General features: G+C 44.5%; 1 protein-coding gene across 1 annotated transcript in view; it reads left to right on the top strand.

Annotated features, from left to right (window-relative positions):
• Nucleotides 1-3,780: 3,780 nt before the first annotated feature.
• LOC111651892 (uncharacterized) overlaps nucleotides 3,781-14,420 on the top strand; it is a gene marked incomplete at its 3' end in the record, with an annotated part of 15,326 nt that continues 4,686 nt past the window's right edge. Inside the window, exons 1-5 of the mRNA XM_023401962.2 lie at nucleotides 3,781-3,877; nucleotides 10,491-10,570; nucleotides 10,709-10,773; nucleotides 10,901-11,017; nucleotides 13,320-14,160. Coding sequence (XP_023257730.1) covers nucleotides 10,765-10,773; nucleotides 10,901-11,017; nucleotides 13,320-14,160 — 967 coding nt within the window. The remainder of the gene's footprint in view (nucleotides 3,878-10,490; nucleotides 10,571-10,708; nucleotides 10,774-10,900; nucleotides 11,018-13,319; nucleotides 14,161-14,420) is intronic.

Below are 14,420 nucleotides of genomic sequence, written 5' to 3'. Positions count from 1 at the left end.
TGGACTGAGGCTTTGATACTTTCACAGTATTAATATAGAAGCTAGAGCTGATCTATAATCACACTACACATGGACACAGACCTTTACACTGGAGGAGCTTTAAAGGTTTAAAGGAAAAGAAAATAGCTGTTGAATGAAGAGGACAAAGAAATGTAAACAGGTCAAGTTCCTGGAACATAAAGTGAATCCTGGTTCAGAGACATTTCAACAGGGAAATCACAATCACTAATGTTTTTTTTTTTTTTAAAGCTGCTGTTTTGTGTTTCATAACCACAACCTCCATCTTGTTGTAATGCAGCTCTCACCCATGGGTGGCAGCACTGAGTCACTGCAGCTAGGCACAACGAGGAAGATAAGAAATAACACAACATCTTGAATTTCACGCACCTCTGTTATGGCTTTAATGGAAATCACCCAGACTCATTAAGAGTGAGTGGATTTTTAAAATGAGTTTACACTCACCTGTTGTTGACGTTATTCCTCCTGATAGGTCACTGAGATGTTTACCTTTCCTTCAGCGAGTTCACATATTAAACATTGATTGATTGTGAGCTTCTGAACACCAAATGGCCTAAATGGTGTCAGGTCATGCATGTCACATGACCCTTGGCATTAATTATGATTTTAACGAGGTCTAAACCATGGCTGTTTGGTTTTAACAATTGAATTAAATAAATGTTTAAGCACATCCAGGAATCCCAGAATAAAGTTTGGGAACAGAATAATGAAACAACATGTTGCATGAATATTTATGAATATTTATTGTTGTGGAAAAATGTATTAGTAATGTACCAGTACGCTCAGCACAAATAGATTATGTTACTGCTATTAGTCTCCTCTGCCGTCCTCCTACATTACCATAGAAGAGGACAAACATCTATAATTCACCGCTGGCGGCGCAGCGCTGCAGTCTCCCTATGGATGCTGATTAATGAGCGAACAGCCCATTAAGTCAATGTGACATTTTGAAAAAGCCGCAGTGCTCTCGTGTGACTGATTGACCAACGGTGATTTATACAACCGTCTGATCACGACTGAGAGAGAAAGATAAAGTTACAGTCATTAAGCTTTACACTTACTAAAAGCTGTGGTGTTGTCCTTTAAGTATCACGTACGCAAGCCGTGGCCTACATTTCTCTTTAAACAGATGAATGCCAAATTAATACACATTATTTAAGGGCACAGACACACACACACACACACACACACACACACACACACACACACAGCCTACAGGCCTACACATATGGGCTGTGAGTGACAGACACAGATAAACACCACAAACACCCCTCGGCTTATCCTCTGTAATATTCATAAAATGTGGCTCATGCGCCATGACAACCTGCTTTCATCTGAGAGTACATTAAGATTTAACAATCTTTATGCAAACAGCTATATGAGCTGGCCTAAATAACACTGGCGGTGCTATAGACGGCTGTGTCTTTTCATCACAAGAGAGCAGCTGTAAGCCTGTTGATGCATAATTTAGTCTTTAGTCTTTATGCTGCCAGAAACAATTTTGAGAGCAATTTTTTTTTTGGAAGGTTAATACCTGATGATATCAATAGTTTATTAAAAAAAAACCCGATAATAATATATTTTCCAATATTTTTGATAATGATCTTTTGAACGTAGGAATATGTAACAGTGATTTTACACAGTAAACTTGAAGTATAACAACTAGGCGTGGGCAGTGTGGAGAAAATCATCACTGTTTATGTAATTTTCCATTTCAGTGTTGATGTATGCTGCGATACAGTCATTATTTTCTCTGGAAAATCAATGGAGTAACTGTTGGATGAGATAATCAGACAGGAATGGATGTTTTAAATAAAAATAAACAACGCAAGTGGTTTAACACATTTCTAAATGACCTAAAATATCTTTTTCCAATTCTACTTACAACATATTTTCTGATACTGATGTATGGTGATAAGCTAAAATCAGCTATTGATTGTGTTCTGATATAGATAATTATATTATTATGATAAATATATTAAAATTCTGCATTTCTCATTCACACATACACACAGTTGCCAGTTTATTAGGTACACAACAGTCTAACACAGCAACCCTGCAATGAAACCAAACTTAATGAAGTTATAATGTTCAGTTTTTGTTGACACTGTAAAAAGGTGGTGATTGAACTTTAAGGTCAGTGTTTGAGGGTTAGTATTAAGTAGAGGTTGTTGTGTTTAAACTCTATGTTTATCAATGAGGGCACAGACTCATCGCTTTTATTTATTTTATTTAAAGTAAACCGCTGGGCTCCTGGATCCTCAGAGAGCTTAGGGAGCAGTTGTGTAACGGCTGCTGAGTTGTAGTGAGTCCGCTGTGGAGGCCTCCTGCCCGGGGTCTGCTCCTCTGTTCAACCCGTTGGTATGGAGGGGAATCGGCTCCAGCGGGGCTCAGCTCTGAAGCAGCCCGGAGCCCAGCTGGGGTCAGTGGGTTCACAGACTCAGTCCTCCCGGTGTCCTTAAAGACGGGTCGTGTGACCCCGCCCCTCTGACGACCGCCGTGTCGTAGAAACAAACCATATCCGTTTTCACTGGTTTCAAGAGCAGTCAATTTATCAACTGTGAACTACCACAAACCGGAAATGTGGTAGTATGCCTTTCATAATAAAAGCTGTCCTCTCTCTTTGGGAGATAACATCTGATGACTTTCTAAATGTATTTTATGTATGTTGTAAAATACAGTTATCAAATAAAATAGGTACCTATCATCTTTGAACTGTAAACAGGATACTGTGTTTTCAGTTTCATATGAAAACTACATGTTTGTTGTGACATCTGTTTGAAACATGAAGTTAGATACTTATAGTTAGATAAGTATTTCATGCTCAAAATCTGTGTTGTGATGTTTTTGGAATTTCCTGTAGCAGCTTATAATTTAAAAACATTTGCTAAAGTCCCACTTAAAACTTGATTTAGCTTCATGCTAAAACTGTTGTATGATTTTTTTTTGTTTTGTTTGTTTTATTTGCTTTAAAAAATGTTCTGTCATTTATTTTATTTTGTTTTGTTTTGCATTGTTTTGTGGACTGTATAACTTCATCTATTTGCGTGATTTCATGGAGGGCTGCTGCTCTCGTTTTCTTACTATATGCACTGATTTCAATTGAGCTGATGTGCACTGCATTGATTTTGTATGCACTTGATACATGTCATTTTATAGATTACCTAATCTATCAATGGCAAGGGCCTGGTGTTGGAAATTAGTTTCATCTATATACTCATGTAAAGTACACTAGACATCGCCTCTGCAACTGTCTGTACTTGTCCCTTACTACTGTGTGTTGAATTAGTATCATTATTGTTATTATTTTCCTTTTGGAATAATGATAATAATAATACTTTCCTATTCTGTATGTTTTTTGCTTTATGTTTTATTTATGTAATATTTTCTTATCTTACATGCTATTTTATATTTTGTCATGTATGATGTATTATTGCTTTGAGCACATTGACTTTACGCCTGCCGTATGAAATGTGCTATATAAATAAAACTGGCTTGACTTGACCAATAATTAAAAATAAAAAAAATCATCTCTATTCCAAATTTAATTCCAGAAATATAGTATATAGTATAATATAGTTTTAATTAAAAGTTAATTCATTTATTAATTTAAAAAATTGATTTGGTATGTGTGAACGGTAAAATAAATACCCAATTCAAATTTTAATTTGGATATTCACCATGGCAGTGAGCCTCAACGCTACTTTTATTTTGAAACCCCCGACCGGAAGCTTGTCGCGCTACTCTCGCAGGAATTGACGCTCGGTCTACGGGATTATTCGTGAACTTCAGTTCCCCCCAATCCGCCGATGAGAGCTGCAACTGTTTTTACAGCTGACACACTTCCCATTTCGATCAGGTCAGTCACTCACAACTGCTTTCTCCATCTTTACGGTTCCGACGAACCCAGAAATATGTAGCTAACCACTGCGTAAACAACAACAACAACAACAACACTGGTAGTACAACAACAACAACAACAACAACAAACAAACAAACAAACAAACAACAAAGAGGACCCGTAGCCAACACATCCAGCCGCGGGGATCCACACCCTCCACATATCCGTGCGTGTGTTTGTGTCTCCGGCCACTGAAAGTGGGTTTAAACCGCGGAGCCGGAGCAGAAACTGCGCTCCGGTCTTGTTTTGAAAAGCCGTGCGGACGGCACCACGTCCTACGCGGAGGGGCTCCGCTGCTCACGCCGGTCAAAGTTCATTAATAAAGGAATCAGCTTCAGGGGAAAGAGAGAGGGAGAGAGAGAGAGAGATGGCTGCTTTTATTCTCCCACCCTCTCATCTCCAAAACGGTAGGCTTCTTCTTCTGCACCAATGGAGGGGAGGGAGAGACATGAGGAGGAGGTGGAGGAGGAGGAGGAGGAGGAGGGGGGTGTTCAACAGTCCTACAACCATCTTTTCTGTCCCGTTTGTCCGCCATATAGAGCAGCTCGGTACTACAGTAAACTAACTTCCTGCATGTGGCTGTAGGTTAAACGGGATTTCTGGGCTGCGCGGCCGCTGCTGTAATGTCCACGCGGGCTCCTCTTCCCCTCTCCGCGGATGGTGCGTAATAATAATATCATCTGGAGAGGCCGAGGCCGACATTTTACCCCGGTCCGGAGGAGCCTTAACTCCGAGGGGACATCCGTGGACGCGCGGATAAGGTAAAAAAAAAAAGCCCCATCTCGCCGCTTTCTGCCCCGCGAGCGAATAAAACGCGCATTTGCGTCAAGTTTGACGACCGAGAAGTTACTGACAAATATTTAAAACCACAGACGGAACAATTTTATGTTGTCTTTTAACGGTCTACTGTGATAAAAAATGGCTACTTTCACCTGGATTTACAGACAGTAGCATGTACGGCACAGAACTACACTTGACCTGGAATATTTTAAATGCATCATATCCAAAGATTAACTGGAGATATGAGTTTTAGGAAGAGGAAACTGTATCCTTAACATTTATATTTTATAAATAGAGTCTAATTATATTTTAAACCCCTTTCCCTACACATTATACATCTATCCTACTTATGTGTCCCATATTCTTACGCATATTTAATCAGTGTTTTTTTTGTCTTTAATGGCCCAGCATAGTTCTATGGTAATAAACCTTCCTCTCATACCGAGTACAACTTGCCTGGGCCTGTAACATTACCACCACCAATCGGCAGCAGCACCTGCAGGTGGACAAACAGCAGCCAAACTTGTTCGGTGATTTATTCTTCGCCTCAACTTTAATATTTAAGAGAAGAAGTCCGAGGCGGCGGAGACAGAAAACAGGCTTTACACCTGCACGCAGCCGGAGCCGTTAAACGCTGAAGCCGATCCACATGCTCAGAAATCGGCCGTATTAACAATTAATATTGGACATCCGGTGGCAGTGCCAGCTGCGCCCCATTTTTATTGTTGTCTGTGCGCTGAAAGGATCCCTGTTGTCTCGGCTGGATACTCCGCGACGCGTGGTGGCTTTTTTTGGTAGGAATTTCTGCTTAAATTTAAAAAAAAAAAAATTAAATTAAATAGAATAAAAAAATAAAAATGCATGAAATGAAATGTGAATGTGCAGTGTGAAATAAGAAGGAAGGGGTCTGGATGTGGAAGTGCGGCTCCTCGGCTCGCCGTGCCATGCGGGACACACACTGCTGGCTGCCACCATGGCACCTTCCTCTCCTCCCTGCCCTGGCTCTGTCTGTGCTGCTGCTGCTGCTGGATCCAGCTGTGCGGACACGCAGCACCGTCATGCCCCATTAGTTCTGTTGCACTGATCGGTTCATCGGCAGATAAGACAGCTTTTCTCTCTATTTTTTTCGCGGGGAGAGTTGTGGACGCGCACCGGATGGACAGGGAGCGAGACGAGGCGAGGGGCGGCAGACGGGGCCACTTTGGCTCTCCATCGTTAACGGGAAGCGGAGCTCCAAGGACACGGAGAGGAGAGACAGGGGGCGCATCCAGGTCGTTCACGGTGTTTGTGCCTTTGTTTTTTTCTTTGCCGTGATTCAAGTTCTTTTATTTAATTAGAGGAGAGAGGGAGATTTCCCAGGCGAGACGGAGCTTTGTCAGCCGCCCAGATTTTTGGAGCTTTAATTTGGCAAATTGGCTTCCCAGACAGACCGACAGCCAGACCGTCTCTCCTCCCATGCTCCCCCGTCTCCTCCTCGCTGTTCTCGGCCATAGTCTCCTCCATCACAGCCTTTTTTTTAATGGACTCTTGCCTAATTCACTTTTTCTCTCGTCTCTCTCTCGTGCGTAACCTCCATCCATCCATTACCAGCTGTCCTCTGTCATACTGCAAGGTTTCTTTTTTCTAAAGAGGCCTCCAGCTGCTGAAGGTTCATTGTCTGGTCAGACTGCTCATGCTCTAAATTTACCTCATGGTTCACTATCACAATGACTTTGCTTCCACTCTGGCACATGGAGAGGAACGGTGCGTTGTAATCAGATATAGTAATCCTATAATGCTTTTATTTTGAAATTTACTATATAAAAACTACATTTCTGGGGAAAGTAGTGATGGCACATGGGATAGAGACAACATAAGGTTGTTAAACACTACAAACACACCAGAGCACTAAAGATAAAGTATAATAACTCACTTTTTTGAATACTTTTTACCCCTTAATACCCCAGAGTCATATTCCTACCCCCAAAAGCTTTGTGATACCCTGTTGGGATGTAATAGATGTGAACCAATGAGTTGATTCACTGATTTCTTGCTGGACAGAAAAACAATCTGCAGCCATCGTGATTAACGATTAATTATTTAAGTCGTTTTTTAAGCAAGAATGCTTCACATTTCCTCACGCCGGCGGCTCGTTTGTGACGGTCTGCTGCATCTCTTTGTCTTGAGTGATGATAAAATTGAGTTTATTTGTATTTTAGGCCGTTTGGTTGGAAGAAAAACAAGCTGTTTAAAAGACATCATCTTGGACTTAAGGAAATTATGAATGGCATTATATTAATATAATTATTGTGGTGCAGGCACGGCTCAGCATCCTTTGAATACCCTGCTCCTAGTTGCATAACGGTTTGTTGCTAGGATAAGAGGTCATTTTCATTTTTGCATCCTCACAGTCTTCAGGGTAACTGCTCCAGTGCATCACTTACACACCAACACCAGAGTTGGTTGTAAGTGTTTTGGCGACACATGGCCGCAAATCACAAGCGGTTGTGAGGCTGAGACGACGTTTAAACCTCGCGTGTCTAAGGAACTGCACAAACTGGCTCTGCATGAACCGTAATCTTAGCACACTGTGAGTGTTAGCATACATGTTTGCTCCGTCACTTATGTATCTGGTGTAGTTGTTACATAAGCAGCAGTTGTGTTGGCATCTGCTGTGGCTGCGCAGCCGTGTTCACACAGAACCAGCGGCTCAACGTAAAGCCGATGGTTATTGGTGGTTATTGACCCACAGTGGTTTTGAGATGAGGCAATTTCCTCTTTGTTTCCCCAGTTGCCTGACAGTGAACTCTGCCTGTGAGTGTGTGTGTGCGTGCGTGTGTGTGTGTTTATGAGCGAGGAGACCTTTGGACCGAGCCTTATGTTGAACCAACACACAATATAAATGATTGCAGGGTTGCTCTTTCAGCGCCTGGCTCCTATATCAGCCGGAGTGTGAACAAATATAAATAAGAATGTGTTTGGTGCGTCGGTTTCTCTGTGTAAATTTACCTTGTAGAAACGCAATAAATGCCTGGAAGAGACCTGCAGTCAGATGAAGCAGATTAAAGGAAACGGTGAAGAGGACGTTGGTGGGATTGTTTACTTCTTGTTCGCAGCGTGACACATAAAATAGTGGCTCCTCCTCTGGCAGAATGAAAGTCACTCTGACTTGTCCTTCATGCAAATGTGCGGATCATACGTGTTTTTTAAGATTTAAGAGCAGAAACAATCACAACTGACACCTGAGCAAGTCCGTGCAGCTGGTGCGAGCAAACAGGCTTTAACCCCTGTGTAAACGCACAGTGCTGCTGCTGTAACTTCACGATAACGAAGCCTGTCCTTTGTGCGTTTGTACTTGAGTTTATCTACTTGAAAACGCTGTATGTGCCTGATAAGTGTTTGTATACACAGTATGTTGGTAGCTGGCTTCACTCCGTGTGCCAAATACCAGTTTTCCATGTGGCGTGCCAAGGCAGTGTCATAACCGCTCAGCAAATCCTCATTTCCTCGTTCTTGTGTTGCCGAGGTCAGTCCACAGAGAACGTATTGTGACATTGTTCTCGAATCACTGAACCAGGGTCAGTCTGAGCTGGTGTCTCCTGGTTTTCCACAGGTACTAAAACAGTGGGTCTGCATTGTTCCCGCAGTGTGTGTGTGTGTGTGTGTTCGTGTGTGTTAGTGTTGCTCGCTGTTTCATCATGTCCCCGTCTGAAAGGAGCTCGGTCTGATCAGCAGTTTGCACTGTGGCCTCCTCTCTTCTTCTCTGAAGGCAGAATTACATTTTTTTTTTTTTTTTTTTTGGATTCACAAACATTAACCGATGCAGAGCTTCTCCGCAGGCAGAAGTTACCTCATTGGCCGGGTTTAACCGTAGTGGGCGGAGTCAAAGAAGCTGTTATTTAGAGGGCAAGTTAGCTAGGTTAAAGGATAAGGCCGGTTATATTCTCTTGTTGCTGCTTTGTCTTTGGTAAAGACCAAAACAAGTGTTGTCAGTGCATGTGAAGCATGATACAGCTCATTCCTCGCTGCCATAGAGCGCCATTGTTGCTCAGAAACAATTAAAACCACATCAGTGAGTCACACTGTTGCACTGGGTGATATGCTCCTTCATTACCATGAGCACACACACACACACACACACACACACACACACACACACACACACCATCGTGCTGCTGGAACTACTCACTGGAGCATTGAATGTGTATTAATCCATGACTGAAAATAGTCCCAAACACACACAGTTTACTCCCGTTTGACTCACGTTTGCTAAAAACCACAGCGACTGTAGCTGCCGAAGAATATTACTGAGTTTACAACAGTGATGTCATTGTTGCCTGATTTTAAAGTAATAACAACAGACTGTAAATAAAGATGGACGTAGCCACCGTGACGTCACCTATAGTTTTGTGAAGAAAGCTCGGAGTGGGCCGCCCCGCCGTCGCCATATTGTCAGTGTCTGACTCCGCCCCTAACTCCCAGCTAATCCAAACACTTGGGAAAAAGAGGTGGGGTCGAGACGGTTTGTGGCAAGCATACGCTCACCCACCTGTCACTCAAAGAGGCCACGCCCTCAGTCTTCCATAAGTTTAAGCCTTAATAAAATGTAAACAGGTGAGTTATAGAAACAGTTGTTAGAGTTATGGTTGCTATAGAGACCAAAACAGGCTGTAAACATGTTTATTTCTGCCGTAAAGTTGGACATTTTAACATGGGAGTCTATGGGGATTGACTCCCTGTTGAAGCCAGACTCTAGTGGTTGTTAGAGGAACTGCAGTTTTTAGCGCTTCGGTGTTGGCTTCACTTTTCAGCCCTTGAAGTTGCCGCTTGGTAAGAACCAATAGTATTGAGAGGTGGACTTAACACAATGTTAGTTTTTGTGTTTTTATGAGGTTTGTTGACAGTAAGAAATAAATAAAATGACACTTGTTTTATCCTTTTTAAAACCATGTGGCTCAGCCGATCCTAGCTAGCTTAGCACATTTACCAGTTAGCTGGAGGATTGCTAATGTTTAGCCTCCAATGCTTCAACCTCCTCCTCTCCTGCTCCTTTTTTAAAACAGCATTTCTAAGCAAGAAAAATGTGTTTTTTTCCTCCTCATGTTGAGTTTTAACTGAATCACTGAGGTGATTTCTGCCTCTGAGAAATATTTAGCTTCATCTCTAATCTGATTTTATCTTCTGTCTAAACTCTTCTCCTCTACAGCTCGATCATTTCCTCCTCCACCGGTTGTGTTTTTAAAAAAACAAAACAAAACAAAACAAATTAGCATCTTTTGATGAGGCTTTGTGACACACAGCGGTGAAATGCCAAACGCTAGCTGGTAAATATCCACATTTGAATTTGCAGACATGAACACGAACACTGCTCCGCACAGTAAAAACACCGCTGGCAGGTCTTTCTCAGGAAGTGATCCGTCCTACATTTCTGTCAGCAGCAGCCGCAGCGTGTTTTTCATGTTGAATAAATGGATGTATTAATAGAAATACTGGCCAGTTCATGTAATCAACAATGGCCGCCGTGAAACAGGCTGAACAGACAAAAAGAAGAGCTCCTGCTTCTTTTTAATGTTTCTCTTCACAAATGTGACGTCTAAGAAAAACACATCTCGCAGTAAACAAACAAAACATAATTTCACTAATTACTTCGGTCAGATGTTTTCTGCTGGTTTACCGCCGCCATCTCCTGTGAAGCGAACGCACCTCTGTACTGTAATGATGCGTTTGCTTTCACTGTGTTATTGCTGTGTCATTAACATCGTGACCTCAGCTGAACCCACGTCTGACTTCCTTCCTCTCCTTCCTCCTCCAGGCTGGGAGGCTGAACGCTGCAGGGCTGCGACATGTGAAAAGAGCTCCACCCCTTGACCCTCACAACTCTCTCAACCTTAGGTAAGTCACCTCCTCCTCTCCTCCTCCTCATGTCATCTTCTCCTTCTGCCGTCTTGGTAACAACCTCTTTCCTCCCTCTCTTGTCTCCTCCTTGTTTCATGTCGATGTTCAGATCTGAACTTGATTTTGTTTTTGCAGCAGAACTCACTTGAACTGACGCTGTGACCGCGACCTGACACCCTCCTGCCTCGGGCATGCCTCAGGTAAAGTAGGAACATCGGTGAAGCTGCAGCAGGCTCTCCCCCATCACTTCTGAGTGTGTCTCACTCTTTGTCTCTGTGTGTGTGTGTGTGTGTGTGTGTGTGTGTGTGTGTGTGTCCTCCCTCTCAGCCGGGTATGAATGGGATGGAGCCTGCGTTTGGCGAGGCCTACGGGGGACACAGGGGTCTGCTGAGCCCCTATCCTCTGGCCATGTCGCCACAAGGGGGCAGGACTGAGTACGACCAGGTGAGACGTCACATGACTTAAAATGACACTTTGAGTGTCCTTGAAAATATTAGTTTATTCGACAACATCAAAAAAATACAGCCCTTGATCTTCTGGGCAAATTAGTCGGAGCCTTTTTCATCATGACCTCACGATAATATGTGACGGTCTCGTCTTTTCTATTTGTGACCAGCGTCATGCTTTACTTTAAAACAAGCTGCTGTCGTTGGATTTCACCTGGAAAATTAAATTAATGTGCCAAATAAATCATGACGCACCTGAAGCATGTGACCTAAGAAGCTTCTGCTCCACCGAAGAGACCGGAAATAAAAAATAAAGAAACTGTAACGTTCACAACACAAATGCCACGTTATCATTTTTAAAGGAGCTTTGACCGGAGCTCTTTTAATTATTGCGTTTTCTTATATAATAATGTAACTCAACAGTATGTAGCTTCAAGATCAGTCTGATGAGATTATTCCTCTAGGGGAGGTTGAATGATTTTTATCGGAGGAAACAGGTTTTTACTATCGACACTGACGCTCTCCGTTCTATTCAAGTCTGTGTGTGAACCGTGACCCTGAAAGCAGCTAAAAGGAAATCAGCATTCATTAATTTTACACCTTCTACATAAACCTGCCCTGAGTGTGAAACAAAAAAAACTTTGCCTCTTGATAAATGAAACATTTGGTCTGTAAAGTTTATAAATTTTGGATTTCACTGAGAAAGAAACCTTGGAAATGTAGACGTGGGCTCAGGGTAGTTATTTACCCCGGACTGTCTACGCTGGTTAAACTGGGGCAGCAGACGAGCTCCAAGGTTATTGAGCATCTTACGACTAAAGCAGGAAACTTTCCCCATGTTTCTATGAGCCGCAGACGTGACCTCCGGGACGGGGCGGAGCCTCCTGGAGTAATGAGTGTGGTCCAGACCAAACTAGCACGCTAGCTTCTGATTAGCGTGTTCGCTAATGTGCTAGCTTGTCATGTAGTTACATAGAACACACGGCAGAAGATGTCATGTGTTGTTAACGAGCTACAGCTACCTGATCACCTGGAAATGGGTGGAGGCTGCAGCAGATACGCGTCTTCATTAGAACAACAATGTATGATTATAACGGAGGACCAAGGCCTCGAGGTCAGAAGAGGTCAGATACAAACAGCGTCTGAAGACCTTAAAACCTCGGGGGGGTGTAGATTATCTGTCTGCCTCCACACCAGCAGCGTGGAGCTCAGGACACAGCTGTAATTAATCAGATCAGTTAACGAGCTCCCTGATTGCATTCACCTGGTGTCTCAGGTGTGAATCAGTCCACGAGGCCGAAAACAACAACGTTCATTTACTCATTTACTCACCGTTCAGAGAGGAGTTATTCCTCTGGGGGGGGGGGGGGGGGGGGCGTAGCACGTAACACTTACAGCCTCAGTTCGCTGCTGTATCTCAGGGCTCCTGCTTCACCTTCCTGTGATTAACTGGCGTCTGCTCCGTCAGTTTGGACGTAGGACAGGGTTTATCTAAGTCGACAGATTTCAGCTCGTTAACTGCAACATTCACTCAAGAACAAACGGCATGAAACATGAGCAGGACGGTAATTAACCCTCTGAGGTCTTTTCCGTTTCTATAGTATTTCTAAAATGTGTTTATATCACAACTCTCAGAACTACCTCAGCTCTCTGGGCTAAAAGATCATTTTCCCCAAATGCTGAAAATCTGAAGCAAACAAACCTTTGCTGATGTGGATGAATTGAAATGGAAATTCTTAGGTTAATAAAAAAAGGTTCAATATATGAGTGAAATAACAGATAAAAGCCTAAAATGAGATTTTGTAATATGACTGAGTGGAAACGTTGTCTGTCGATCTGATTTAACCAAATTTTAGAGGCCTGCTTTGAGTCACGTACAATCTCACAAGATTATGAAACAGGAAGTGGAGAGTCGACAGATTCTAACCACATTTAAACCACATTTCTACGCTGAGTTCTCGCAAAGATATTAATAGGGACATCCGTCGACCTCAGACGGTCGACCAGCTGCTGAAACGTCACGTTGCAGGTGAGTCTGTCTGAGGCAGCGGCGCTTCGTACTTGCCGCCGGCGCTCACCGGCGTTCAGGGGCGAGCTGTCTGAGTCTGCAGCTGTCGGTGTACATAATTAAATTAAAGATTAATAGCTGCCTGGAACGATGAGTTTATTTTCAAAGCAGCAGGCGAATATTTTATTACTGAGCTCCTCCTGTTCTATTAAGAGTCACGCTGACGTGATGCAGCACAGGAGCACGAGACATGGGAAACTGCCATATTTAAGTTTATCTCTGTCCCCCTCAGAGCGTGCTCCTCATGCTTGGCTCCCCGGCATCACCAAGGAAACGGCCCTTTGAGTTGCTAAGCGACCTGGTGGACGACGGCGGCTTCGGCGAGGACCTGCACCCGGAGCGCTGGGACGTGTCGGCGCTGGACGAGATGGCTCGCTACACCAAGCTGGGCCTCGGGGTGGGAGGGGAGCTGCTGGCCTGCTCCGAGGAGGCCGTCCTGATGGGCCGCTGGGGGAGGAGCCGGGAGGAGGAGCAGGAAGAGGAGGAGGAGGAGGAGAGGAGGAGGAGCAGCAGCAGCAGCAGCAGCAGACATGCAGCGCCTCCCGTCACCCAGGAAGTCCAGGCCACCGCTGCAGGGAGGGAGGAGGGGCGCACGTCTGTTGCCACGACAACGGGGAGGGAGTTGTGTGTTGCAGGAAGAGCGGCAGGAGGAGGACAAGATGGGGGGATGTCGAGGGAGCGCACGGTGGAGGTGTATCAGGTGGCACAGGAAGAAGAGGAAGTGGTGGCGGCGGCGGCGGCGGCAGCAGCGGCAGGCTTGGCTCTGGAGCACTGCAGCGAGGAGCACAACTACTCCCTGAGCCAGGGGGGGGAGCTGGGGACGGGGCCTCCGACGGAGGAGGTGCGAGCGGGGGAGACGCAGCAGGAGGTGCGGGGCAGGGAGGAGATCCAGGCCAAGACTGACCTCTACCTGGAGGAGGAGGAGGAGCAGGAGGAAGAAGAGGAGGACGAGGACGAGGAGGAAGAGGAGGAGGAAGAGGAGGAGGAGGAGGAGGAGGAGGAAGAAGGAGAGGAGGGGACGGAGGAGACGGCGGTGGAGGCTGAACTCTCCAGCTCCTCAGAAACTGAATGTGGTGAGTCGTGCTCTCAGTTTGTCTGTATCCGTGTGGCTCGTCGTCTGCCCACGCGGAAACCATTTTAATCTGTGGCGGGTCCAGACCTCAGAACGCCTGGGCCCGGCCCGGCCCGGTCAGCCCAGTCGGCCCAGTGCCGGCACAGCGCCGGCACATTAAATACCAAAAGTTGCGGGTGTAATTCCCGGACGACATACCGCTTCAGTGGCTTTGAGGGTTGGATTCTCTTCATGTTTTCAAATACCATCTGTAACAGCAAC

This window comes from Seriola lalandi, unplaced genomic scaffold, assembly GCF_002814215.2.
Source record: "Seriola lalandi dorsalis isolate HSWRI2012SDOR001 ecotype SW California unplaced genomic scaffold, Sedor1 jcf7180002053842, whole genome shotgun sequence".
Lineage (NCBI taxonomy): Eukaryota > Metazoa > Chordata > Actinopteri > Carangiformes > Carangidae > Seriola > Seriola lalandi.
Note: the sequence above shows the minus strand (reverse complement) of the source record. Positions and strands in the feature narration are given on the sequence as shown.